Source organism: Petaurus breviceps, unplaced genomic scaffold (genome assembly GCF_028583685.1).
Source record: "Petaurus breviceps papuanus isolate PSGF00001 unplaced genomic scaffold, PetGlider_PUasm1.0 171, whole genome shotgun sequence".
Classification (NCBI taxonomy): Eukaryota; Metazoa; Chordata; class Mammalia; order Diprotodontia; family Petauridae; genus Petaurus; species Petaurus breviceps.
In genome coordinates, this window is record NW_027185754.1 from 18,634,398 (window position 1) to 18,660,319 (window position 25,922).

The following is a 25,922-nucleotide window of genomic DNA, read 5'->3' on the forward strand; positions in this document are numbered from 1 at the left end:
ATGGCTCAAAACAAGAAATGTGAGAAGATGGCTCTACCACATCAGTTTGTGTTCAGCTATTTTTCAGCTGTGTCTGATTCTTCGTGACCCCATCTGGGGTTTTCTTGGCAAAGATAATGGAATGATTTGCCATTTCCTTCTCCAGCTCATCTGACAGATGACAGAACTGAGGGAAACAGTTTTAAGTGATTTGCCCGGAGTCACATAGCTGTAAGTATCCAACTTACAGATTTGAGGCCAGATTTGAACTCCTACCACATACCTGCTTTTGTGCTGACGTAGGAGGCCCCAAAATATGGCACACTGCACATTTTTTCAGACAATTGTATTAATATGTTACGCTGATTTTTTCTTTTCATTTTGAGGGGGAAGGCAAGGCAATTGGGGTTAAGTTACTTGCCCAAGGTCACACAGTTAGTAAGTGTGTCAAGTGTCTGAGGCTGGATTTGAACTCAGGGCCTCCTGACTCCACGACCGATGCTCTAGGCACTGCACAACCTCGCTGGCCCTAATTTAATGACTTGAGGATTTTCTCACATAGGCAATCCACCACTCTGGGTCATGAATCAGGGATATTTCAAATAAAATACACTTTTCATATCATGATAATAGTCCTATTTGCACCCCACTGTAAGTCAGAAAGCCTCACTACTATCTCTCTTTCTCTCATAATTGAGGTTATTAAGTTGGTTGACGAAGGTCACTCGTCTAAGGCTGGATTTAAACTCTGGACTTTATGATTCTGGGGCCTTCATTCTATCCACTGGGCCATTTACCTTGCCCCTTCTTTTTTTAAATTTTTTTTTTTAAAGCAATCAGGGTTAAGTAACTTGCTCAAGGTTACACAGCCAGTTATTTCTGGGTGTGGTGCTAAGTGTCTGAGCCCGGATTTGATTCCAGGTCATCCCGACACTGGAGCCGGTGCTCTTACTCGCTGAGCCACCTGGCCGCCCCTAAGCAATTGGGGTTAAGTAACTTGCTCAAGGTTACACGGCCAGGTGTTTCTGGGGAGGAGCTAAGTGTCTGAGCCTGGGATTTGATCCCCAGGTCATCCCGACACTGGAGTCGTGCTCTTATTCCCTTTGCTACCTGGCCACCCCCCTCCCTCTTCTTTAAAAAAAAATTTGTTACATGGGATGATCTCTAGGAGGGAGGGAGGAGGATCAAGGATACTGGAGTAAATTATGGCAATGTGAAAAAAAATGACATCAGTAAAAACTTATTTAAGTAGATGTAAAGAGCCCTACCTTTTGAGTTCATTCACAATTGTATCATGAGCTTTTATCTCTATTTGGCTATCCAATTGTATTTTCAGGTTTTGACATTTAGAGCGTAAAATTTCCAACTGTTCCTCGTTCTCAGCTAGTGCCTTTTCTTGGCTCTTTACTTTATTTTCCAGAAGCATTTGCTGTTTAATCAGTTTGGAAACTTTAAAAAAGAGAAGAAATGGAAAAAATTTAATGTGTTGGATTTAATACAACAGAATTATACCTTTGACTTTAGATCAACTAGTAACACTAAAGCTGCTTTTTTTTTGCACTCTTACAATATCGATGAGTCAGGAGGACCCGAGTTCGGTTACGGCCTCAGACACAACACCCACACAAAAAAACTAGCCGTGTAAGCTTGGGCAAGTTACTTAACCCCAATTGTCCTCCAAAAGGCAAAAAAAAAAAACAAAAAACGAATAACTGGGGAGATACAGAAAGGTTTAGTGTAGGAGGTGGTCCAGTAGCTGAAATTCTAAGAGATGGAAATGAGGATGCAGTACATTTCTGATATAGGTAACAACCTGGAAAATGGAAATGTAAAGCCAAGATCAGAGACCAGCTAACAGGCCAAGTTAGCTGGAATGTAAACTGCACGTAGGATGTAAGTGCCTTAAATGCCAGAATAAAGAATTTATATTTAACCTAAAAAAGGCAATAGGGAACCACTGAAGATTTTTTTTTTTGCTTTTTGGAGGGGCAATTGGGGATAAGGGACTTGCCCTAAGTCACACAGCTAGTAAGTGTTAAGTGTCTGAGACTGGATTTGAATTCAGGTCCTCCTGAATCCAGGGCCAGTGCTCTATTCATGGCACCACCTAGCCGCTCCCATCAACTGAAGATTTTTTAAGGGAGTAATACAATTAGACATATGATTTGGGAAGATTATTTTGGAAGTTGTGTGAAAGATGGTTTTTTTGTGGGGAGGAGGGAAAAAGATTAAAGGTAGGCAAATATACTCTTCCTACTCTAATTAGGTACACTCCTCCCCTGGCCCAAAACCCACAGTTCCTCTATCTTTAGCCTTATTCCAGAAATCCCAATCCCATTCTCCATCACTATATTTTAATTAGCTATTCATTTCAAATGTCTATCTTTCTTTTGAAGCTCCTAAACTCTATCACCAACAGTGAAGAAAATATAACCTAGTTTCCTAAAGTCTTCATAAATTCCTACAGATATTTTATAGTTTCCTTCTGGTGGTATCCATTTATATCCACATGCATCACTAGAAGTGGGTATTGGAAAACTCTCTGTCACATCCCAGATACAGGCCCTGGGAAGACAGTATGTCTCAGGTCAGTGTTTAATAACCTTACTGTCTCTCATTAGGAAGTCACTGTAATTCATTTCTTGTTCGGATGATCATTATTGGCAACAATTATGTAATCTGATTCTCACTCTGTAAAACACAGGAAACTATTCTATCCTCGGTTTTTCGTGGGATAAGCTACGCACCTATTACATAGTTTTGAACCTACTATAGTTAGGAACAAGCAGAGTCTGAATTGTTCAGCAACATTCTTACTTTATCATTTATTCTCATTATTTGCAACTCAGAGACATAACTGAGAAAGTTCCACTGTTTCAAAAAGAAGCAAAACCCTCCTTTGGTAGTAGCACCTTTCAAGTTTAGTCATGGGAATCTCAAAAGCCAGGGCAAATACAATAGGGATCATATACAACTCACAGAGATGGGGTAATGTCACAACTACTCACAAGAAAACACTAGAAAAACCTTTCACCTTCTTGACTGTGTTGCTGGTTATTCTCTTTGGCTTTGGCTTGCTGAATTTCAAGCTGCTGCATCAAAATTTTATTTTCTTCTAACACAAGCTGGGCCTGAGTTTGTAGCTGATGCCTGCAAAATTTATAACTATCTTAATTCCATTACTCAAAAAACACAATGATAAACAAGGTCTAAGAAAGATGTGTCAAACACTCCTGAATGAGGTGCACACCAGATTAAAATGTAACTCAGACAAATGTAAGAAAATAAAAATACAATAAAAGATAGAGAATATTACATTTTAAAATTAAGTCAATATATAGCCCACAGGGATCCTTATGAACAGATTAATGACCCCATTTCTTTTTGAGTTTTATATCACTGTTCTAAGAGATGGCACTGAATGTATTTTGAGTAATAACTAGGTATTTTAAACATAATCATAGTTTTACTAATTAATATTAAACCTGGTTAATTTGAACTATACTTCATAAAGACCTATATTAAACTAGGAACAGCAAAATATATCTAAAATTTTTTTCAGTTCCTATTTTAATGAGCAGATAAGACTCTTTTATACTTAAGAATATATACTCACCTGCAAACATTTAATTTTAAGTCTTGAAATATAATTTTTTAAAGTTAAATAGACTCTGATAATCTGACTTATATTAATACCATTTTTTTCATAGTACAAAAGAAAATTTTACCTCAGCCTAGTGTGAATAATCACCAATACAAAGTATTTTAACATTTTGTAGATGCAGAATTAAAGAGATTCTGCTAAAATGACATATTAATATAGTACTTTAAGGTTTGCAAAGTGATTCCTTTACAAGAATCCTGTGAGAGATATGTATGTAAGTATGTTCTCCAGTCTGGAAACTGAGGCTTTATGAAGTTAATATTTGTTCATAGTATGATGTGTGTATATAGAACTTTGGATTCTGCAACATGCCTTCACATCTATTATCTCATCTGATCTTAATGTCATTATTGTAAACAAAAGGTGTTGTTAGATTCATTTCATAGATGAGGAAACTAAAGCAGAGAAAGGTCAAGAAATTTGCTTAAGGTCATACAATTAATGGAAAAGTAGAAGATGGCCCTAGACTACAGTCTAATATTCTGTCTAACAAATAACTATATAAGTAAGTTGATTTGTATAAATGCATTAGAACTAAACATTTCAAGTCAGAACTCTGTTAAAACCATATTTACTTTATGGAGTAGATGAAATGGAAGTGAAGGTCACTTTCAAAAGTCAGTGTGTCCTAATGAAAATAAAATAATATGAAGACAAATGTCTATCACCAAAACAAAATGTCAAATTACAACTTAAATTTAATTGCATTTTCCTTGTTTGATTTTTTTCAGTGTATGAATACACTTACAAAATTGTAATAAGTGCAAGTCCTTAGGAGGATGTCAAACTTAAGAGAAAACAATGGCACCCTGGTATAGTGGACACAAAGGAGCCAATCTGTCTTCTTTCCCTCAGTGGCTTAGGAAAATGATTATGAAACATTCTCTCTCTCTCTCTCTCTCTCTCTCTCTCACACACACACACACACACCCCTTACCACAGATGTTATGATATATTATGATCCAAGACAGTCTGAGAATTAATAAGAATACAACTGTAAAAGACTCTTTTTAAAATAATATTACAGCAACTATGGTTAACAAAAATGGTTAACATTTTTCAGCAACTATGGTTAATAGCACAGTATCCTACAGGAGAATTTTTAGGTATATCTAAGTAAATGTTGACAAGGTTCTTAAGTCATTCAGACTATTCCAAAATATCAGTTCTTTTGAGAATTTGATCTAATGAAAACCCTTGTTCTTTGTTACTGGGCTACTTAACTAATATTGCAGGACAAGAATTCCAAAGATTCAATGGACTCTATAAAAGATGGGTAAAAACCTCAAAACAAATATATCACATATGGCAGATAAAATATGACTAGTGAATTCTGCTGTTCATTTCAATTCTGGGTCTTGACTTACTAAAGAGGTTTAATTATTTCCATAATATCAATTGACTTGTTTTGAACAATGTGTAGAGAAGATATAACACATGAAAATAATAAGTATCATTGTGCTGTAAGAAATGAAGTGTGTGATGAATACAGAGAATCATGGAAAGATTTATATGAACTGATGCAAAGTGAAATAAGCAGCATCAAGAGAACAACATACATAGTATCTACAATAATGTAAACAGAAAAACAACACACCAAAAAAAAATCAAAATTAAACATAACAAAATTATAAAGATAAAGTGGGATTTGAGTGAAGAGAGAGAAGAGAAGACACTCCCTTTGTAGATGGGGGAGGTCCACAAGTGTTACTGGATATCTTTTTGGACTTTCTCAATGAATCAATCAGTTGTGCTGACTTTTTTTTCCCTACCTAAAAAATATTATTTACTATACAGGATGGTTCTAGTGGAGGGATTTTATAGCAATGGAAAAAATAGAAAATATCAACAAAAACTCATTAAAAAATAAAGTTACCAAAATACTAAAAAAGTAACTCTACTTGCCATTCCTTACTGGTGAGAGGACTACTTTTATTCAGTTCTTGGTGAAGTGTTTCATTCTCTTTTATCACCTCTTCTACTCGTAGCTTGAACATTTTCATTTCTTCCTAAAATAAAATTAGTGTAAATTTACTACTAAAAATGAAATGTACACATAGTTATTACCTTGATCCTAGAATTGTCACTCTGAATAAAATCAATTAAATCTTGGTTGTACTGACTGACACTCATGAAACCTGCCATAGTACAGAATTCACAATAAAGAAATGTTTCAGTTTACTACTGCCTAGGGGTTTTGGTTACTACAAGAACCTTAATATAGTGGTTCCCATGGCCAACACATTCTCATGGCACATAGCCCCAAAGCATTAAGTGAGACTATAATGCAATCATCTTAATTGTATCTATATACATTTTTAAAAATTGATAAATACTTTTGAGAACTCCCTTTTCTCCCCAATTCTATATTAAAAAACAAAAAAGAGAAAACCAGAAATTCTTGTTATACATTTCCAGAGCAGGGAGAGGAATTTTTATAATGGAAAACTCATTTAAGCCAGTGGTCTCTAAACTAGGAGCAATACCTTGAAACCCAAAGATTATGTAAACTATCTGGGAATATCTGAAAATGGAATGTGTCCACACTTACCTCTAAACTCTATAGGCAACTATAGGCTCATCTTCAACAGAGCTAGGTACAGCACCTTGGTAAGCACTTACATTCTACCTCCTCTTAGCCTTCTGAGGCTGATCAGGGGATGGGTCCCTCAAAGCAACCTTAACATACTTTGACCCAGATGCCAGCAGAAGCTGTGGCAGAAAATATTCTGATGGTCCCCCTGCTCCACAGCAGGAGCAGCACAGCCAACATTTATGTAACACCTACTATGTGCCAGGCACTGTGCTAAACACTTTATAAATATTATCTCATTCGATCCTCACAAGAACCCTGGGAGATGTGTGCTATTAGGATTCCCATTTTACAATTGGGGAAACTGAAGCAAACAGAAGTTTAGTGATTTACCCAGGGACACACAGCTAGTAAGTATCTGAATTCAAATTTGAACTCAGATCTTCCTGCCTCCAGGCCCAGCACGGTACCACTTGGATGCTTCTGAGTACAGCACCCCTAATGTCTGCCCTGTTCTCTCCCCCTGTCATAGCAGCAGGGCAGCAAGCACCTTCAAGCTCTGTCCTCTAAAGCAGTGGTTCCAGAGTAAGCACTCCCCCTCACCAACAGTTTTTGTTTTCATGGGAAAAGGAAGGACCCTAGGATAAGTAGGCAAACCTATCCCTCTTCCTTTGTTCACCACCATTCTTCCAGTCACACAGGTTTACAATTTAGGCATTATTGTAAATGCCTCTCTTTCTCTCATTCTACATATTTGATCTGCTACCAACTCCTGTCATTTCTATCTGTACATTTCCCGAATCTCTCTCTTTCTTTTCACTCATCAATCTTTATCACCTCTCACTTGAACTACTTATACCATCCCTGAGGCTCAGCAATTTTGTTAGTCTTTTCAAACAAACAGCTTTTAGTTCTGGTTATCATTTCTGTGGTCTTTTCGATTTAGTTTATCTATTTCTATAATTTTCAATATCTCCTCCTGTGTGCCTCCTTTGGGTTGTTGACTTTCTAATTTTTTAGAATGCATATTCAGTTCATTACTCATCTCTTTTTTTATTTTGTTAAAATGTATATTTTTAAGGATATAATTTTTCCCCTAAAGGCTGGTTTAGCTTCATCCCAGAAATTTCAGTTATTTCAACATTACCACTTTCTTTCACATAATTTTTCATTGTTTTTAGGATATTTTGAGCCCACTGCTTTCAGATTTCAATGTTAGGTCTCCATTTGAGTCTTTAGTTTCTGCTCTCGGACATCATTACTGTTTTTACTGCATTATTACATGTAAGGGATGTGTTTACTATTTCTGCCTTTTTACATTCGTTTACAATTTTTTACATTTACAGAGATACACAGTATCTCTGTGCCTTAAAACATGATCAATTTTTGTAAAAGTAGTCCTCAAAAAAATGTATATTCTTTAGCAGTTTCATTTAGAAGACACCATAAATTTTTTAGCTCAAATTTCTCCAGCAATTTATTCACTTCTATACTTTCCTTTTTTTTAACCTTCCTGTTAGATTTGGTCCAAAACCAAGAGAAGAACACGAAAATCTCCTATTATTATTGTATTAATGTCAAGGTTTTCTTGTAACTTGGTTCATTTTTCCTTCATGAATTTACATGCCAATGCAAGAGCATATATATTTAATAATGAAACTGCTTCTTTGTCCATGGTTCCTTTCAGCATAATGTGATTTCTTTATTTACATATTGAGAAATTTTATTTTTGTTTTGTCTAATAGCATGATTATAGGTTCTGCTTTTTTGGATTCACTTGATGCACAGTATCTTTTGTTCCAGCCTCTTTGTTCTATAAATGACTTTACTTTTTAGTGTGTTTCTTGCTTTGTATTCTTTTTCCAATCTATCATTCTCTTGTTTTATTGGGTTGTTTAATCTGTCCATATTTAAAGTTATGAGTCAGATTTATATTTTCACCATTCGTCTCTAATATTTTTTTTCTGAATTGATTTTAAATTTCCTTTGATCCTTCTTCCTCTTTAAGGACAACATTTTGTCTACTGAGTCAGTTATTTTTGCTTCACCTACTTTCAGCGAACCCTATTTCAACTTGACCTTCTTAATCACCTAAGTCTACAACTCCCTATTTGTTATCAGTTTTAGAATTTTACTTATTAATTTCTTTTTCTTTCTTCCTTTTACCCAGCTAATTCTTTCGCTGTGTTTTTCTTTCTCACTTAGTTATATAAAATTCTCATTTGACTTCATTTGTTACATTTCGCTCTTTTTCATTCCCTGCATCTTTTTCTAAAAAAGGATTTCCCCTCATTCTCTTTGTCATTTCTTTCCCCTGCCTCTCGTATATTCCTTGATTCATGGTCCTTAAATGTACTTATTCTTTCTTTACTCTTTGGTTTCTTGTGAAATTGAAGCTTTTAAAATTACCTACTTTGAATTCCCTATTCTAAACAATTTCTATGTTAATGCCTTATAGATCTTGCCCACAATTTATTTCAATTGTGTCTCACTCCTTGAAGTATTAATTCCTACAACAGACAGAATATTTGCCCTGTTGTAAAAATTTTCCTGAGACCTTGATCAAAAGGTCCATTTCTTTTTTTCTTTCTGTCTTTTTCTTTATTAAATGCTTTATTAACTTCTAGGTTACATCATTCATTTCCACAAGATTTTGAGTTACAAATATTCTCCCCTTTTTTTCCCTTACCCACGACCCCAAAATAGTGAACCTACTGAATATCCACTCTCCCATATCTTCTCCCATACCCCCTCCGACTTTCCAGTAGGGCACAGTAGAACTCTATGCCCCAGTGTCTGTATATCTTATTTCCCAGTTACATGTAAAATAATATTAATAATAGTATATATATACACACACATATAAAACATTTGATTTTAAAGCTTTGAATTCCAGATTCATTCCCTTCCTCCCTTGTCACCCACCGTTACTGGGAAGATAAGCAATTCAATATAGGTTGTACATGTATAGCAATGCAAAACATTTCCATAGTGGATGTATTGTAAAAAACTGACTATATTTCCCTCCCTCCTATTCCACCTCCCACTTGTTCTATTCTCTACTTTGATCCTGTCCCTTTTCATAAGTGGGTGCTTCCAAATTCCCTCCCCACCAGCTTGCCCTCCCTTCCATCATCCCCCCTATCACTGGCGTCCCCCCACTCTCCTGTAAGATACCCTATTTAGGGTGTATGTCATTCCCTCCCTAAGCCAAATTCAATGAGAATAAGATTGACCCATTCCCTTTTGCCTTCCTGTTCTTCTCCTCCACTGAAACCATTTTCCCTTGTCTCTTCTATGAGATAGTCTACCCCATTCTGTCTTTCCCTATCTCCTCTCATTATATTCCTCTCTCACCTCTTAATTTCACCTTTTAAGTTTCATCCCTTCCTATTAAATTGGTCCTGTGACCTCTATCTATGTGTACCTGTAAACATATATACACACATTCACATATGTATTCATAGGCCAGTATACCCTCTTATATAGTCAGATCACACACACACACACATTTCTATTCCCTTCAACTATTCTCATACTGAGAAAAGTTTCATAAGTTACAGTTATTGTTTTTCCATGTAGGGAAGTAAATAGTTTAACTTTGATAAGTTCCTTATGACTTCTTTTCCCTGTTTACCTTCTCATGCTTCTTGCATCTGAATGTCAAATTTTCTATTCAACTCTGGTTTTTTCACCAAGAATGCTTCAAAGTCTCTATTCCACTGAATAACCCTATTTTCCCCTGAAACATGATACTCAGTTTTGCTGGGTAGGTGATTCTTAGTTTTAATACCAGCCCCTTTGACCTCTGGAATATCATATTCCAAGCCTTTCGATCCCTCAGTGGAGAAGCTGCCAGATCCTGTATTATCCTAATTGTATTTCCACAATATTTAAATTGTTTCTTCCTGGCTGCTTATAAAATTTCTCCTTGATCTGGGAACTCCGGAACCTGGTTATAATATTCCTAGGAGTTTTCTTTTTTGGATCTTTTTCAGGAGGTGATTGGTAGATTCTTTCAATTTATATTTTGCCCTCTGGTTCTAAAACATCAGGGCAATTTTCCTTGAGAATTTATTGGATGATTTCTAGGTTCTTTTTTTGATCATGGCTTTCAGGTAGTCCAATAATTTTTAAATGATCTCTCCTGGATCTATTTTCCAGGTCACTGGTTTTTCCAATGAGATATTTCACATTGCCTTCTATTTTTTCATTTGTTTGGATCTGTTTAATAGTATCTTGATTTCTCATAAAGTTACTACCTTCCATTTGCTCCAATCTAATCCTGAAGGAACGATTCTCTTCAGTGAACTTTTGAGATTCTTTTTCCATCTGGCAAATTCGGTTTTTTAAGGCATTCTTCTCCTCATTGGCTTTTTGAGCCTCTTTTGCCATCTGAGTTAGTCTATTTTTTAAGGTATTAATTTCTTCGGTCAGGTTGTTGACTCTCATTTCATAATTTTCTTGAGTTGTTCTCATTTCTCTTCCCAATTTTTCCTCCACTTCTATTATTTGATTTTCAAAATCCTTTTTAAGGTCCTCTATGGCCTATTACCAGCTCGTATTTTTCTTGGAAGCTTTTGGGCCAGGAGTTCTGACTTCACTGTCTTCCTCCTGTTCCATGCTTTGACCCTTTTTGTCCCAAAAATAGGAGTATAAAGCTGTTTTGCTCTGTTTGCTTTGTTTCCCTCATTTGCTCATGTTGCCACTCAATTACTTGACTTTTTTTGGGCTTTTTTGCCACAGTAGGACTCTGCTACTAGACAGGGGAGCTTTGTCCCAAATGCTGGGGTTTTCTTAGCTGCCGAAGATATTAGTTGGGTGCCTTTTCTGAAGCCTCCACATGCTCTGGTAAGCTGGTCGCAAACCCCAGGACCTCCACCCTAGACTGCAATCCAGATCCAAGCAGGATAAAGCAAGAGCTTCAGACTGGTCACTTGGTCCCCCTAAAACCTGCAGCCTAGGAGCTGAAGCTGCCTCGTGGCTGTAGCTGCGTGGCCAATGTACTTCAGTGGCTTCTCCCTCTGGGGGATAAAGGCTGACCACACTCCCAAAATACCAGATCCCAAAGTCCATACTGCACTGACCTCTCCCTTTGTCCTTAGCATCTATGGGTTGATCATTCTCTAAACCCTCACCGCTGCTAGTGATCTGAAGTCCCTCCAGCCAGCGGTTGGTCAGGCTGCCCTGAGGTTAAAACCTCTGGCTCACGCAAGGCTGGGGTCAGCTCCCAGAGCACTGTGCTGGCCACTTCCTGCCAGCCTGCCGAGCTGTCCTCAGCGTGAGGTTATCTTCTGTGTCATTTTGTGGGTTCTGTAGCTCCAAAGTTTGTTCAGAGTCACCTTTTACATGAACTGGAGCGCGGTCCGACCCCTTCCCCTGGGGCATGAATTGGTTGGGGCACAGCGCTGCATGGCTGCCTCAGGGGCTCCTGGCCAGCAGATGGAAGGAGAACCAAGCAACCATTGAGAAGGTAATCACTCTTGCTTTGACTTGCTTGGATCTGGATTGTGATCTTGGGTGGAGGTCCTGGGGTGTGTGGCCAGTTGCCAGAGCCTGTGGGGGCTTCAGAGAGGGCACCTTCCTAATTGGTCCAGCAGCTGCAAAAACGCCAGGAATCTGGGACAAAGCTCTCTCCATTCTAAAAGCAGAGTTATTCCATGGCAAAGAGTTCAAAAGTCAAGTAATTGACTGGCAACATGAACAAGCAGAGAAAATCCTACTACAAATTCCTTTTTTGGGGACCAAAAGGATCAAAGCATGGAATGGGAAGGAGACAATGAAGTCAGAACTCCTGTATCAAAAGCTCCCGAGAAAAATATGAATTGATTACAGTCCATGGAGGAGTTCAAGAAGGATTCTGAAAATCAAGTAAGAGAAGTGGAGGAAAAATTGGGAAGAGAAATGAGAATGATGTAAGAAAATCAAGAAAAGCAAGTCAACAACAGCCTGACTAAAGAAAATAACACCTTAAAAAATAGTCTACCTCAAATGGCAAAAGAGGCTCAAAAAGCCAATGAGGAGAAGAACGCCATAAAAACCCAAATTTGCCAGATGGAAAAAGAATTTCAAAAATTCATTGAAGAGAATAATTCCTTCAAAATTAGATTGGAGCAAATGGAAGCTAATGACTTTATGAGACATCAAGATACTATAAAACAGATCCAAACAAATGAAAAATAATGAAGGCAATGTGAAATATCTCACTGGAAAAACCACTGACCTGGAAAATAGAGATAATTTAAAATTAATAGACTAGGGGCGGCCAGGTGGCACAGTGAGTAAGAGCACCGGCCCCAGAGTCGGGATGACCTGGGATCGAATCCCGGGCTCAGATACTCAGCACCACACCCAGAAATAACTGGCCGTGTAACCTTGAGCAAATTATTTAACCCCAATTGCTTAAAAAAAAATTAATGGACTACCTGAAAGCCATGACCAAAAAAAGAGCGTAGACACCATCTTTCAATGAATTATCAAGCAAAACTGCCCTGATATTCTAGAATCAGAGGGCAAAATAGAAATTGAAAGAATTCACCGATCGTCACTTGAAAAAGGTCCCAAGGGAGGCTGGGTGGCACAGTAAATAAAGCACTGGCCCTGGAGTCAGGAGGACCCAAGTTCAAATCCGGCCTCAGACACTTAACACAAAACTAGCTGTGTGACCTTGGGCAAGTCATTTAAACCTATGGTCCTACCTTCCCCCCCCTCCAAAAAGCAAAAAAAAAAAAAATCCCAAAAAGAAAACTCCTAGGAATATTATAGCCAAATTCCAGAGTTCCCAGTTCAAGGAGAAAATACTGCAAGCAGTCAGGAAGAAACATTTTGAGTATTGTGGAAACACAATCAGGATAACACAAGACCTAGCAGATTCTACATTGAGGGATTGAAGGGCTTGGAATATGATATTCCAGAGGTCAAAGGAGCTAGGATTAAAACCAAGAATCAGGGGTGGATAAGTGGCGCAGTGAATAGAGCACCGGCCCTGGAGTCAAGAGGACCTGAGTTCATATGCGGCCTCAGACACTTAAAACTTGCTAGCCATGTGACCTTGGGCAAGTCACTTAACCCCAATTGCCCAGCCTCCTCGCCTCCCAAAAGCAAAAAAACTGAAACAAAACAAAAAACCAAGAGTCACCTACCCAGCAAAACTGAGTATAATGCTTCAGGGGAAAACATGGTCATTCAATGAAACAGAGAATTTTCAAGCATTCTTTTTTTTTTTTTAAAGCAATTGGGGTTAAGTAACTTGCTCAAGGTTACAGGGCCAGTTATTTCTGGGTGTGGCGCTGAGTATCTGAGCCCGGGATTCGATCCCAGGTCATCCTGACTCTGGGGCTGGTGCTCTTACTCACTGTGCCACCTGGCTGCCCCTAAGCAATTGAGGTTAAGTAACTTGCTCAAGGTCACAAGGCCATGTATTTCTGGGTGGGTGCTAAGTTTCTGAGCTCGGATTCGATACCAGGTCATCCCAACTCTGAGGCCGGTGCTCTTACTTGCTATGTTCAAGCATTCTTAATGAAAAAACCTGAGCTGAACAGAAAATTTTCTTTCAAATACAAGAAGCAAGAGAAGCATGAGAAGGTAAACAGGAAAAAGAAATCATAAGGAACTTATTAAAGTTGAACTATTTACATTCCTACATGTAAAAATGATAATTTAACTCATAAGACTTATCTCAGTATGAGGACAGTTGAAGGGAATATATATGTGTATACATATATGTATATATGTGTGTGTGTGTGTGTATATATATATGTATGTATAGGAGGGTATAAGTGTGTATAAATATATATGTGAATGTGGGCATATGTATGTACATGTATACATAGAGGACATAGGATCAGTTGAATATGAAGGGATGATATCTAAAAAATAAAATTAAGAGGTGAGAGAGGAATATAATAAGAGAAAGGGAGAGATAGATTACGGTAAATTATCTCATATAAAAGAGGCAAGGGAAAACTGTTACAATGGAGGGGAAGAGCAGGAAGGTGAAAGGGAATGGGACAACCTTACTCTCATTGAATTTGGCTTAAGGAGGGAATAATATACACACTCAATTGGGTATCTTACCCTACAGAAAAATAGGAGGGGAAAGGGATAAGGGGGGGATGATGGAAGGGAGGGCAGATTAGGGGAGAGATGGTAATTAGAACCAAACCCTTTTGAAAAGGGACAGGGTCAAAGGAGAAAATAGAATAAGTGAGAGGTGTGATAGGATGGAGGGAAATATAGTTAGTCTTTCACAATATACCTACTATGGAAATGTTTTGCATAACTACATATGTACAACCTATATTGAATTGCTTATCTTCCCAGTGGGGGTGGGTGAGGAGGGAAGAAGGGAAAAAATCTGGAACTCAAAGCTTTAAAAACAAATGTGTATAAAAAAATTGGTGGTATTTTTTTTTTTCCATGCAACTGGAAATAAGTTATATAGGCACTGGGGTATAGAAATTCATCCTGCCTTAAAGTTGGGGGGGGCATAAGGGAGGATATAAGAGAGAACAGATTGGGGAAAGGGGTATTCAGTAGGCTAGCTATTTTGGGGTGGGGTAGGGGAAAGACAGGGAGAAAAATCTGTAACTCAAAATCTCGTGGAAATGAATGTTGAAAATTAAAAATAAATAAATTGGGAAAAAAAGAAAAGAAATGAGGAGTAGACAGACTTCATAATAATCTAGAGAGACTTATATAAACAAATGTTGAATGAGAAGAGCAGAACCAGGAGAAATTTGTACACAATTACAGACACATCTTATCTGTGATGACTAATTTTGATAGACTGGGCTCCTCTCAGCAATGCAATGCTATAAGACAACTCCAAAAGATTCATGATGGAAAGAGATGTTTACATCCAGAGAAAGAACTACAGAGTTTGAATGGAGATTTAAGCAAACTACTGGTTCTCTTTCATTTTCTTGTTTTGTTTTGTTTCCTCTTTCCCATTGTCCATTCCATTGGTAACAATCCTTCTTTACAACTTGACTAATGTTTAATGTGAAGGTATTTGTAGATCCTATATTTGCTTGCTGTCATTGGGGCGGGGGGGGGGGAGTAGAGGGAAGGGGGAGAAAATTTCAAACTCAAGGGATTGTGAAACTGAATGTTGTAAACTAAAAGTAAGTAAATTAATTAATGAATTTAAAAAAAACCCTAAATTGCAATGTATGCTTTGATATTAGTAAGTATATTGCTACTATAGTGAAAGGCATATCAAATGCATTGTATGGTTTCTGAAAAAAAAAAAACACAAAAAAACAAAACTGATCTCCTTCAATACTAAGACTCAATTGAGAAACATCACTTCTTACTTAAAGCATTTTTTAAATTATCTGGATTAAGTACTTAATAAAATAAAGGAAGTAGGACCAAAGACTCTCATTTAAAAAAGCAAACACACAAGGAAATTACGATACTCTTGCCTTTCAAACCTTCAGAGAAAACTTAGTATAAAGTATATACCAAGTCCAAATTTCATTATTTTTAAAAGGATAGTATGAGGTGAGGCTGAGTTTGAGAACAGACAAGATGAGTCTTCAAGGTCCCATGAAATAAATTATCTATTTCTCACTGAATCTTCCTAAGAGCAGAAATTAATTTAAACCTTAAATAAAAGGGCTTAGAAATCCTACCCACAGCTGCTATATTGGGGTCCCTCATAGTAATAGTGTGCTTTTATGTTGAGTTATTCCTGTGAGGAGTGACACAGAAATTCACTGAAACTTAGCTCTCAAGGCATTATCATATATGTTCAACCCATACTTTTCTTCAGGACCAGACCTATTGAAAATATGAAGTAGGCAAATTTTGTTGTAAATACCTTCTGTATCCTCTTTTTAAACCATTTTCTCTTCTAGTGAAAAATACTCACTTTTTATTCTACTTGGGCACCTAGTGACCTCATGCTCTCTGGTTACTCTTTCACAGAAAATCCTGTTCATAGAAAATAATCTGTTCATAATAAATACATCCATTCATACTAAATTATCAATGTCTCATGAGGTTTAATTTGGTACTTCCTTTGGAAATCTGTACATTTATGATGGGGCCAAAAATTAAATCATGGACTCCAAAAACAAAGACTGCAAAAAGTCTAAAATTTGAAAATACCCACCTTCAAAGTATCTCAAATTCAGAGCTTATTTCAAAATCTACCACCTTTTAAAATGTGCAACATACCTCAAGCATGACATTTAGATCATCCTTTTCTTTCATTCTATCTTCATAGGCTAAGAGTAATGGTGACAAATACTTTCTATCCAACTAGGGGAAAAAAAAATTAAAGGAAGTAAATAAATACTTTAATTACATCTTTATTATCTTTCAATAATGAAATGCCAGCAACAAAATTCACTTTATTTTGAAACTAGTAGTAAAGTTTAATAACTGTATAACTTAATAACTGTGTATGTCTATCCCAGGTATGACAAATATGAATGTTAAAAGATAGGTTTTTTTTTCACTCACCAGCCAAGGTGGTGGAGGCCCCTTGAATGGAAGACCTTTGATTTCTGTATTCTAAGCAAAGAAAAAAAATTGAAGGTAAAGTTAAAGGGATTTTTTTTTTAATATTCCAGGTCTTCTACTCTCAATCTATTATCAGACATTAAAAACAAATAAGTAAACAAATAAACAAAAACATGTGGCATTTAAGTCAAAGGACTCACTGAGAACTATTTTCAGCAAACTACTGACATTAGCCAAAATTACAAAGTCGATGAACTAAGTCTCTAGCATTCTTCTTCCTGCCTCCTAACCAGTACATTTAGTGATCTCATTTTATTCTAATCCAAAGCCTTTCCTCACAATTTATCCTCCCCAAACCTATTCTTTCCCAATTTACTCTACTCCCCAAAATTTTAATCTTGACTCTCCCCTAATTAAAACTCCTGTTTCTCACTGTACCTGCATTAATAATATAATTACAGTAATCTACCCTAATTCAAGCCAGGTGGCACAGTGGACAGAGGCCCAGGCCTGGAGTCAGGAAGACTCATCTTCCTGAGTTCTAATCTGGCCTTATAGACACATATTAGCTGTGTGACCCTAAGTAAGTCGCTTTTCCCTGTTTGCCTCAGTTCCTGATCTGCAAAATGAGCTGAAGGAAATGGCAAACTACTCCATTTGTCTTTCCCAAGGAAACCCCAAACGAGATCACAAAGAGTAAGACAAAATTGAAACAACTATACAACAAATTTGCACTAAATTGTTCATTGCTAATAGGCCTAGTCTTTCAAAATGATCCTTGTATTTTATTCAGAGGGTTTATGAATGTCCTCATTCTGTCTTTCCTTCTTAGGAAATCTCCCACTTAAAAAAAAGACTACTCATGGCTAGTTAAATGTTTCATTTCAATATCCATGTATTAGTTCAGGGATCACTGACCCAGACTTAGACGAGAATTCAGGGGCCATCTAATGACCCTCATCCTATAAAGATGAAGAAACAGCTCCAATGACTTTCCCAAGGTCACTCCCACATGTGATAATCATCCAAAGCAGAATCCGAACCTAGGACTCCAGAGTCAGTACTCTCTCCACTGCACCAAAATGCCTCATCTTTTAGAGAAGGAAAGGGAGAGCAAATCCAAGCAAATTCCTTAAGAACAAAAATATTATGCAAAAAGCAAATGTGACAAAAGACAAAATTGAGGAAAAGTTTGTGATCAGGGAAAAACAATTATGGGGGGAAGGATGATTAGGGGACTCATAATCAACTAAGCCCCCCAATGCACTTGGATGAAATTGCAAGGAATGAGAAGGGCATTTCCCATGGAGCCAGACATCTGCTCTGGCTCAGCACTGAAAGATATGAATTCTGTAATGCAACACCTGATGGGTCCCCCTATGTCTCTGTATCTCAAAGATGAGTGATGACCAAGTCTGGAAGAGTTACTATCTGTGGATTATATAAAGTGCTAGGGAGAGAATACTCCATCTCTTTTGGCTCCGCCTCATTTGGAGATTATCTAGTGTTTTTCCTCCCTTGGAATTCCAGGAACTGATCATAAAGGACTTCTATGCTCATCACAACTCCCATTCCCCCCACCCATCCCAAATGAAATGACAACTACAAGCATATGGCAACCAAGAACATGTGTGTGTAAGCCAAGGCAAGCTTGAGTTTCTAGCTATTTGCTTATTATGGTTTTCTGTTTCCTTTCCTAAGCAAAAGCCAGCAGATGATAATACCTAGAAAGTGATGTTTGTATCTCTGGCAGCTACTTTAATGATTGTTTGGGAGCTCTGGAAACTAGGTGCTGACCAACAGGAGGTGTTTCCTGTTAACAGCATGTTTTTCAGAAGAGAAAATAACTACCAACAAGACCATCTTGAAATCTGATGAATTAAAAAAGCTGGCAAGGGGATATGGACAAGATGCTAAATATCTCTTCAGCAATCCCACAAAATTTACCTGCCAGGAGTATAACAAGTACAATGGATTACTGTTTTGTGTTTTTATATTTACATTTGTTAATATATGCTTATGAGTCTTTTATGTCTTAAGCATTTTCTGGCGTGGAAAAAAATAAACACTTGTCCTATAATTGATAAGTATTTTGAGTGCCTTTTCTAAAAGCGATCCTATTACCCCATACTTTGGGGATAGCCTCTTATGCCAAGCTTCAGAGACTGCTCCAGAGTTCTACTCTAGAGCAGAAGCAACAAGCCAGAAATTGAGAGAAAACTGACTAGCCCTTATTTGGGGTCCAGCCCCTCTGAACTGAACCCAATCAGTGTGAGTCTAGAGCTAGAAATCCTTGTGGAAGGAAGACACCCTGGCTTATGGTTCACATCTCTTTTATCTGAAAGAAATATGACCCACTAGATCTCTAGAATTTGTCTAATTATACACAGCAGCATACAACAATAAACAGTTCCAAAATTCCTGCTATTTCACAATAGATTTGGCTTTTCTTTTTTTCGGAGGAGGGAAGGCAAGGCAAATGGGGTTAAGAGACTTGCCCAAGGTCACATAGCTAGTGTGTCAAGTGTCTGAGGCAGGATTTGAACTCAGGTTCTCCTGACTCCTGGGCCAGTGCTCTATTCACTGTACCACCTAGCCACTCCTAGATTTGGCTTTTCTGCTTTCTACTCTTTTGTAGAAAGACTGATTTAAGATTACTTGCTCTTCTCTCTCCTTCTACGTCATTTATCATCATTATTACTATTGCCATGCCCGTAGTCAAAGAACTAGTCCCTCTGGGTTTTACTTTTTATTGTTTTTGTTCTGTTGTATTATTAAGTCCTTGTCAGGGATGATACCCAAGGTTTTCATGACACTACTGTCTCCTGATTTGCCTCCTGTCCGACCTCTTCTCAGTTTCCTTTGCTGGACCTTGATGCAGGTCTGCACACTAACTGTGGCTATTCCCCAAGGCTCAGTCTTAGCCCTTTTCTCCTCTGTCTATACTATTTCACTTGATCTTATCAGTTTCCATAGATTCAATTATCATCTTTAGGCTTATAATTCTTAGAGCTACTTATCCAGCTCAAACCTCTCTCCTAACCTCCAATCTCGCATCTCTAAATACTTATTCCACATCTCAAAATGGATGTCCTATATACATCTTAAACTCAACCTGTCCAAACTCAATTGTTATCTCTTACCCCAAAGCCTTCCCTTCTCCCTATTTTTTAACTTTCCTATTACTATTACAGTCTCAGAAATCATTCAGGCTTGCAACCTAGGTATTATTCTTAACTCCCCTCTCTCTTACTGCTTCTGTAACATCCAATCTTTTGCTAAATTGTGTCAATCCTACCTTTGCAACATCTATCCTCTGGGACCCCTCTTTCCTCTGACATTGCTAACACCCTAGAGTGCGTCTTTACCACCTCATACTTAGACAACAGCAATAACCTTTTGACTGGACTCTCTGCCTGTCTCTCACCATACCAGTCTATCTTCCACTCAGCAGTCAAATTTATCTTCCTAAAGTCAAAGTTTGAACCTGTCATTATCCCACTCAATAATCTACAGAATCAAACAGAAAATCCTGTTTGACTTTTAAACCTCTTCAAAACATGGCTCCATCCCACCTTTCTAGTTTTTTTTTTTAATCTTTGCTATTATCCCCATTTTCCTAATTAGAAAACTAAAGGTCACTGCCAATTATCAGAGATTTAAAAGCTAAGCCTTCCTGAAACAAATGCCAGTCTTATATACATCATAACATGTCGCCTTTAATATCAAGCCTTCTCCCAAATAAGTTTTTTAAATTGTTTTGCTGATTAGTCTGTCACTTACACTGTTTTTGCAGCTAGCAGAATAATTCAATTTCTCATTGATTCCACATTATTTTAGTATTCCACCAATCTCTCCATGCTATTACATTTTGCTTTTTTCAACTGCCAACCAACTACCATACATAGGGCAGGCAAGTCAACCTGGCTGATGCAGCAAAGCATCCTAAGGTGCCTTCAGGAAGCAGTGTGTGCCAAGAGACTCAAATCACCACTATCACCCACCCTCAGATCCGCTGCCTCTCAGATCACTGTCCTTGATTCCAACCAAGCCCCAGCAGCTATCATTCAGGGAAATAACTCTTGTGGAAATGAAGCCTGGCAGCTATTTCTGTAGATGTTACAGCCCCCTACCTTCTCAGCAGTCACAGCTACTGGAAACTTAGATGAGAAAACTCTCACCTCTAAAGATCCTGACAGTGTCAAATGCTCAACATCAGAAATGGATATAGTTTTAGCAATGGAAATAACTATAAATAAGATGTCTTGCTATATGGTTTATGGCCATACTTTAAGGACTATGGGACCTTTCATTCAGCTAAAATCTCCATATTAAAATGTGAAATCTTTAAGATCATAGGCTAGCTTCCTTTTCTATTTGGATCCTGAGCCCTTGGCACAAAGCTTTGCAAACTCATTTTTTTTTTTGGTAAACTCTTAATAAGTAATTTTCCTTTCACTAGTTTATTCAATCTGATGTGCCTTGTGAAAAGTTTTAGATTATTTCTGGCAGTTTTCAATATTTTCTACTTGACCTGGGAACTCTGGAATTTGGTTATAATATTCCTGGCAGTTTTCATTTGGGGATATGTTTGAGGGGGTAACCAATAGATTCTTTCAATTTCTATTTTACCCTCTGGATCTAGACTATCAGGGCAGTTTTCCTTGTTAACTTTTTGAAAGATGATGTCTAGCTCTTCTTTTGATCATGGCTTTCAGGTAGTCCAAGAATTTTAAAATTATCTCTCCTAGATCTACATTTCAGGTCAGCTGTTTTTCCAGTGAGTTATTTCACAATGTATTATTCTATTTTCTCATTCTTTTAGCTTTGTTTTATTGTTTCTTGATTTTTCATAAAGTTATCAGCTTTTATTTGTTCCATTCTAATTTTTAAGTCTTTTCAGTGAGCTTTTGGACCTCCTTTTCCATTTGGTCAGTTCTGCTTTTTTAGGCATTCTTTGCCTCACTGGCATTTTGATCTCTTTTACCATTTGGCATAGTCTGTTTTTTAAGGTGTTATTTTCCTCAGTATTTTTTTGTCTCCTTTATGAATCTGTTGACTCATTTTTCATGATATTCTTGTATCATTCTCATTTCTCTTCCCAATTTTACTTCTATCTCTCTTACTTGATTTTCAAAATCCTTATTGACTTTTTCTATGGCCTGATACCAATTCATATTTTTCTTGGAGACTCTGAATATAGGAGCTTTAACTTTGTTGTCATCTTCTGACTACGTGTTTTGATCTTCCTTGTCACCATAGTAACTTTCTATAGTCAGAGGTTTTTTCTGTTGTTTGCTCATTTTCTCAGCCTATTACTTGACTTTTAACTCTTTTTAAAAGTAGGGTTCTGCTTCCAGGGTGGAAGACACATTGTCCCAAGCTTCAGGGGTTTTGTGTAGCTGTTTTCAGAGATACCTCCAGGGACCTGTAAGCTTTCAATTCTTCTAAGGTGGTATCATCTAAGGAGAGGTGGTGACTTCTCTCCTGGCCTGGGCTGTGACTGTGGTCTGTGCTCTTCTCTGCCCTGGCATGTGGCTGCAAGCTCTGCTGCCCTAATGCTCCTCCTTGCCCTGAGACTGCCACTTAAACTTATGACCCAGATTTAAATATGAGCAAAGCAACAGAGTCCTGCCTCTGTGCTAGCAAAAAGATCCCTGTAATCTTCTGACCAGTTGTTCGACCCCCTTACTATCTGTGGGCTGAGAGCTCTGGAAGCAGGCACTGTCACTGCTAATTCAGTTACTCCGAAAGCCTGTTCCTGGTTTGCTGGGGCTAGGGCTGTGCTGGCACAGTCTGTGCTGAACTATGTTCCACTCTCACCCTGTTGCAACCGACTTTTCCTGCTGACCTTCTAAGTTGTCTTTAGTGTCTGTGGGCTGAGAAGTCTGGAAACCACCAGTGCTACCACTGATTTAGTCACCCTGAGGCCTGCTCTGGGTGTGCTTGGGCCCCGTCTGTATTGGCTGGACTATGCTCCTCTCTTACCCTGGTGCAACAGACCTTTCCTGGAGACCTTCCAAGTTGTCTTAGGCTGGAAATTTGTTTCACTCTAACTTTTCATAGGCTCTGTTGCTCTACAATTTCTTTAGCATCATTTTTAAAAGTTATTTGGAGGAGTTTAGGAGGAGCTCAAGTGAGTCCCTGCCTTTACTCTGCCATCTTGGCTGTGCCTCTAAGTTATTTCTTAAGGAAATCACTGATATCAAGTCATTTTTTCCCCCTTTTTAGATCTCTGTGTTTTTTTAATCTGAAATAAATTCTTGAAATTTCCTATTGTTTTTTTTTTCTCTTCACCATTCCTTTTCCTTTTCTGAGAGCCTATTTGGTTATCACTTTTCTTCACTCTTATAAACTTCTGCAACACTTCTGATTATTCTTGCATCTGGTATACTGGGAACAGTATCTGATTATTCTTGCATCTGGTATACTGGGAACAGTAACCTGTTCCCTTTTTCGGTATCTCACTAGGTCTTCTGGTCTGTGCAAAGTCAACTGGAAAACTGGATCATAGTCATTATGATATATTTACCTAGGCTTGACAGAAGAAGCAAGAACTAAATTAATTCTTTCATTCAAAAAGCATTTATTAAATACCTAGTAGGGGAAGCTAGGTGGCACACTGGCCCTGGAGTCAGGAGGACCTGAGTTCAAATCCAGCTTCAGATATCTGACACGTTTATTAGCTATGTGACCTTGGACAATGGATCCCAATTGTCTTGCCTTCCCTCCTCAGAAAAAAACATTTTTTTAAAAAGGCACTGGAGGTACAAAGCTAAAAATTATATAGACAATGCCCTAAAGGAGTTATATTCTATGGGTGACAGGGGCAAGGAGGACAACATGTTCACATACAAATAAATGTGAAATATATGCAAAGCAATTTCATTAGAGGTACAGCAGACAGTTTGGTTAAAGAAAGAAATGTTAGGACAGGTTTCTTAAACCTGGAGTCCATAAACTTGTTTTTAAAAAAATATTTAGTTGACGCAGTTAATAGAGCACAGGCCCTGGAGTCAGGAGGACCTGAGTTCAAATCCAGCCTCAGACGCTTAACACACTTACTAGCTATGTGACCTTGGGCAAGTCACTTAACCCCAATTGCCCTGCCTTCCCCCCTCCAAAAAAAAATTTTTTTTTTGCTATTTTAATATAACTGTTTTCCTATGCATTTAAAATATAATTCTGAAAAGGGTCAATAGGCGTCACCAGACTGACAAAGGAGTCTATAACACACAAAAAAAAGATTAAGATCCCCTGTATTATGTGAAAGGTTCAGTTTGGGGACCAGAGGTTCTGGAATGGTAGGGAATATACTTTGAAGTACATATTCAAATCTGTCAAATCACTGCCATCACTGATTGATCACCTCCATGTCTTAAAAATTAGCCAATAAAATCTTGTTTTCCTAATAGAACCCTGGGATCCCCCCTGGACTTGACTCTCCTCTTACCAATGCTCCTGTGAGGGAATGTGGGACTCAGAAATAAGCCCAGAAGTCCCTTGGGAAATAGAATTTATTCCTCACAGATCAATTTCATTAATTCTTAGTTTCAAATAACTTTTCATCAGCTTCCACTTTGCTGGGGCCCTTAGCTCAGTTATCATAATTAATAACTAAACCCAGCACATATATCTATATATCAAGTGGCCCAGAAAAATAGTTCTGGTCTTACAAGTTAGGACCTTCTTCTTTCTAATTCTACTCTCTAGTTTATGCCACAGGTTTCCACATAAAAATATCAGAATTTAGCTCATCTTGTGCCTACCTGGGACTCTCCTTAAGAAATCAGAATTTGCTATTCTCTGTAAAAAAGGAAAAAAAGACACTTAGCTACCAAGCAAACAAACACTGTCTAATAAAATATGTAAGATAGGGGCAGCTAGGTGGCACAGTGAATAGAGCACCAGCCCTGGAGTCAGGAGGACCTGAGTTCAAATCTAGCCTCAGACACTTAACACTTACTAGCCGTGTGACCTTGGGCAAGTCACTTAGCCCCAATTACCCTGCCTTCCCCACTAAAAAAATAAAAAAGCACAACACATAAGATAGACAAGCTTTATTTCACCAGGAGAAAAAAAATGCAAAAGACTCATGCCCAAGCTTATAAATACTCAAGATACCTCACTTCCCTTTTCTTTTAAGCCTCCACTTCCCCAAATGGAATTATATAATCTTCCATACATATTACTATCCTAAGGTAGATATTCCCTCACAAAGAGAAATCACTAAAGATTATTAGACAACTTTTATTATCATTAGAGAACTTTTCCCCAAACCAGCTGACATAACTCAGGGTACCAATCAAGCATAAAACTCAAGTGTATTCCTTCACATGGTGGATCTGTCCCTTATTGGTCCTTAGCTCTGGTTGCTGCTTCGTGGACCAAGATTACCTCCAACAGTGTCTGTGCTACTCCATGTCTGCCTTTCCCATGGATAACAATAATGGAATGGCACTGGGTAAAGAATGAAGAAGTCCCTTGCCACTGAGGGGAAGTTCTGTGGGTCAAGTAGGAGTCAGAGCTAAGAAGCAGCAAGGGAGAGAGTACAAGGCAGAGGACTGTTTCCCTGCCTTGGACCTGAGTCTTTTTTGGTGTACCATCCCTATTTTTACTGAACTTCTCTCTAGTAGCAATTTTCCTCCATGTTCTCAAATAATTCTTTTGAAGATCAAATCCTCATGACTAATGAGGTATCACCTTGGCAGTAAAAACCCATCAGCTTCATCATAAAGATGGGACCAACTTAAAAATACCAAAGACAAGTTCACATCTTGTTAAGGAGAGAGAATCAAGGCCCAAATAAATTCATTGTCCAAAGGCAACAAGGAATTTGTACCTTGTATTTCTATATTTGCATCAGTCCTGGAGATAAACATATTTCTGCTTGTGCTGCTATTAAGTTGATGCCTACAAGACACACTAAAATTTGCTGAAAATTTAAAGAGTCACACAATGAAAGTCAGAAGGGACCTAAGTAGCATTTAGCTCAGAACAAGAATCTTAAATACAACAATCCCAACAAGATGTAATCCAGCTTTCAGTGGAAGAAAGCAAAGGACAGGAAATCACTCACTTAAAAGTATAAAAGTCTGAGTTATCTCACATGTAAAATAAGAGGGCTGAACTAGATGGACTCTAAAGTCCTTTTCAGCTCTAAATTTATGAGCCTATGATCCTACTTTAGGGGAGCCCATTCCACATTGGGAAAGCTCTAGTTGTCATAAAGATTTTCTTTATCAAACCTAAATCTGTCTTTGAACTTCCATT

General features: G+C 37.8%; 1 protein-coding gene across 5 annotated transcripts in view; it reads right to left on the reverse strand.

Annotated features, from left to right (window-relative positions):
• CEP89 (centrosomal protein 89) overlaps positions 1–25,922 on the reverse strand; it is a 161,866-nt gene that overhangs the window by 75,568 nt on the left and 60,376 nt on the right. For all 5 annotated transcript variants that reach the window (XM_069082621.1, XM_069082620.1, XM_069082619.1 and 2 more), the window contains 5 exons: positions 16,650–16,700; positions 16,362–16,445; positions 5,549–5,652; positions 3,014–3,129; positions 1,248–1,428 (listed from right to left, as the gene is read on the reverse strand). In XM_069082621.1, coding sequence (XP_068938722.1) covers positions 1,248–1,428; positions 3,014–3,129; positions 5,549–5,652; positions 16,362–16,445; positions 16,650–16,700 — 536 coding nt within the window. The remainder of the gene's footprint in view (positions 1–1,247; positions 1,429–3,013; positions 3,130–5,548; positions 5,653–16,361; positions 16,446–16,649; positions 16,701–25,922) is intronic.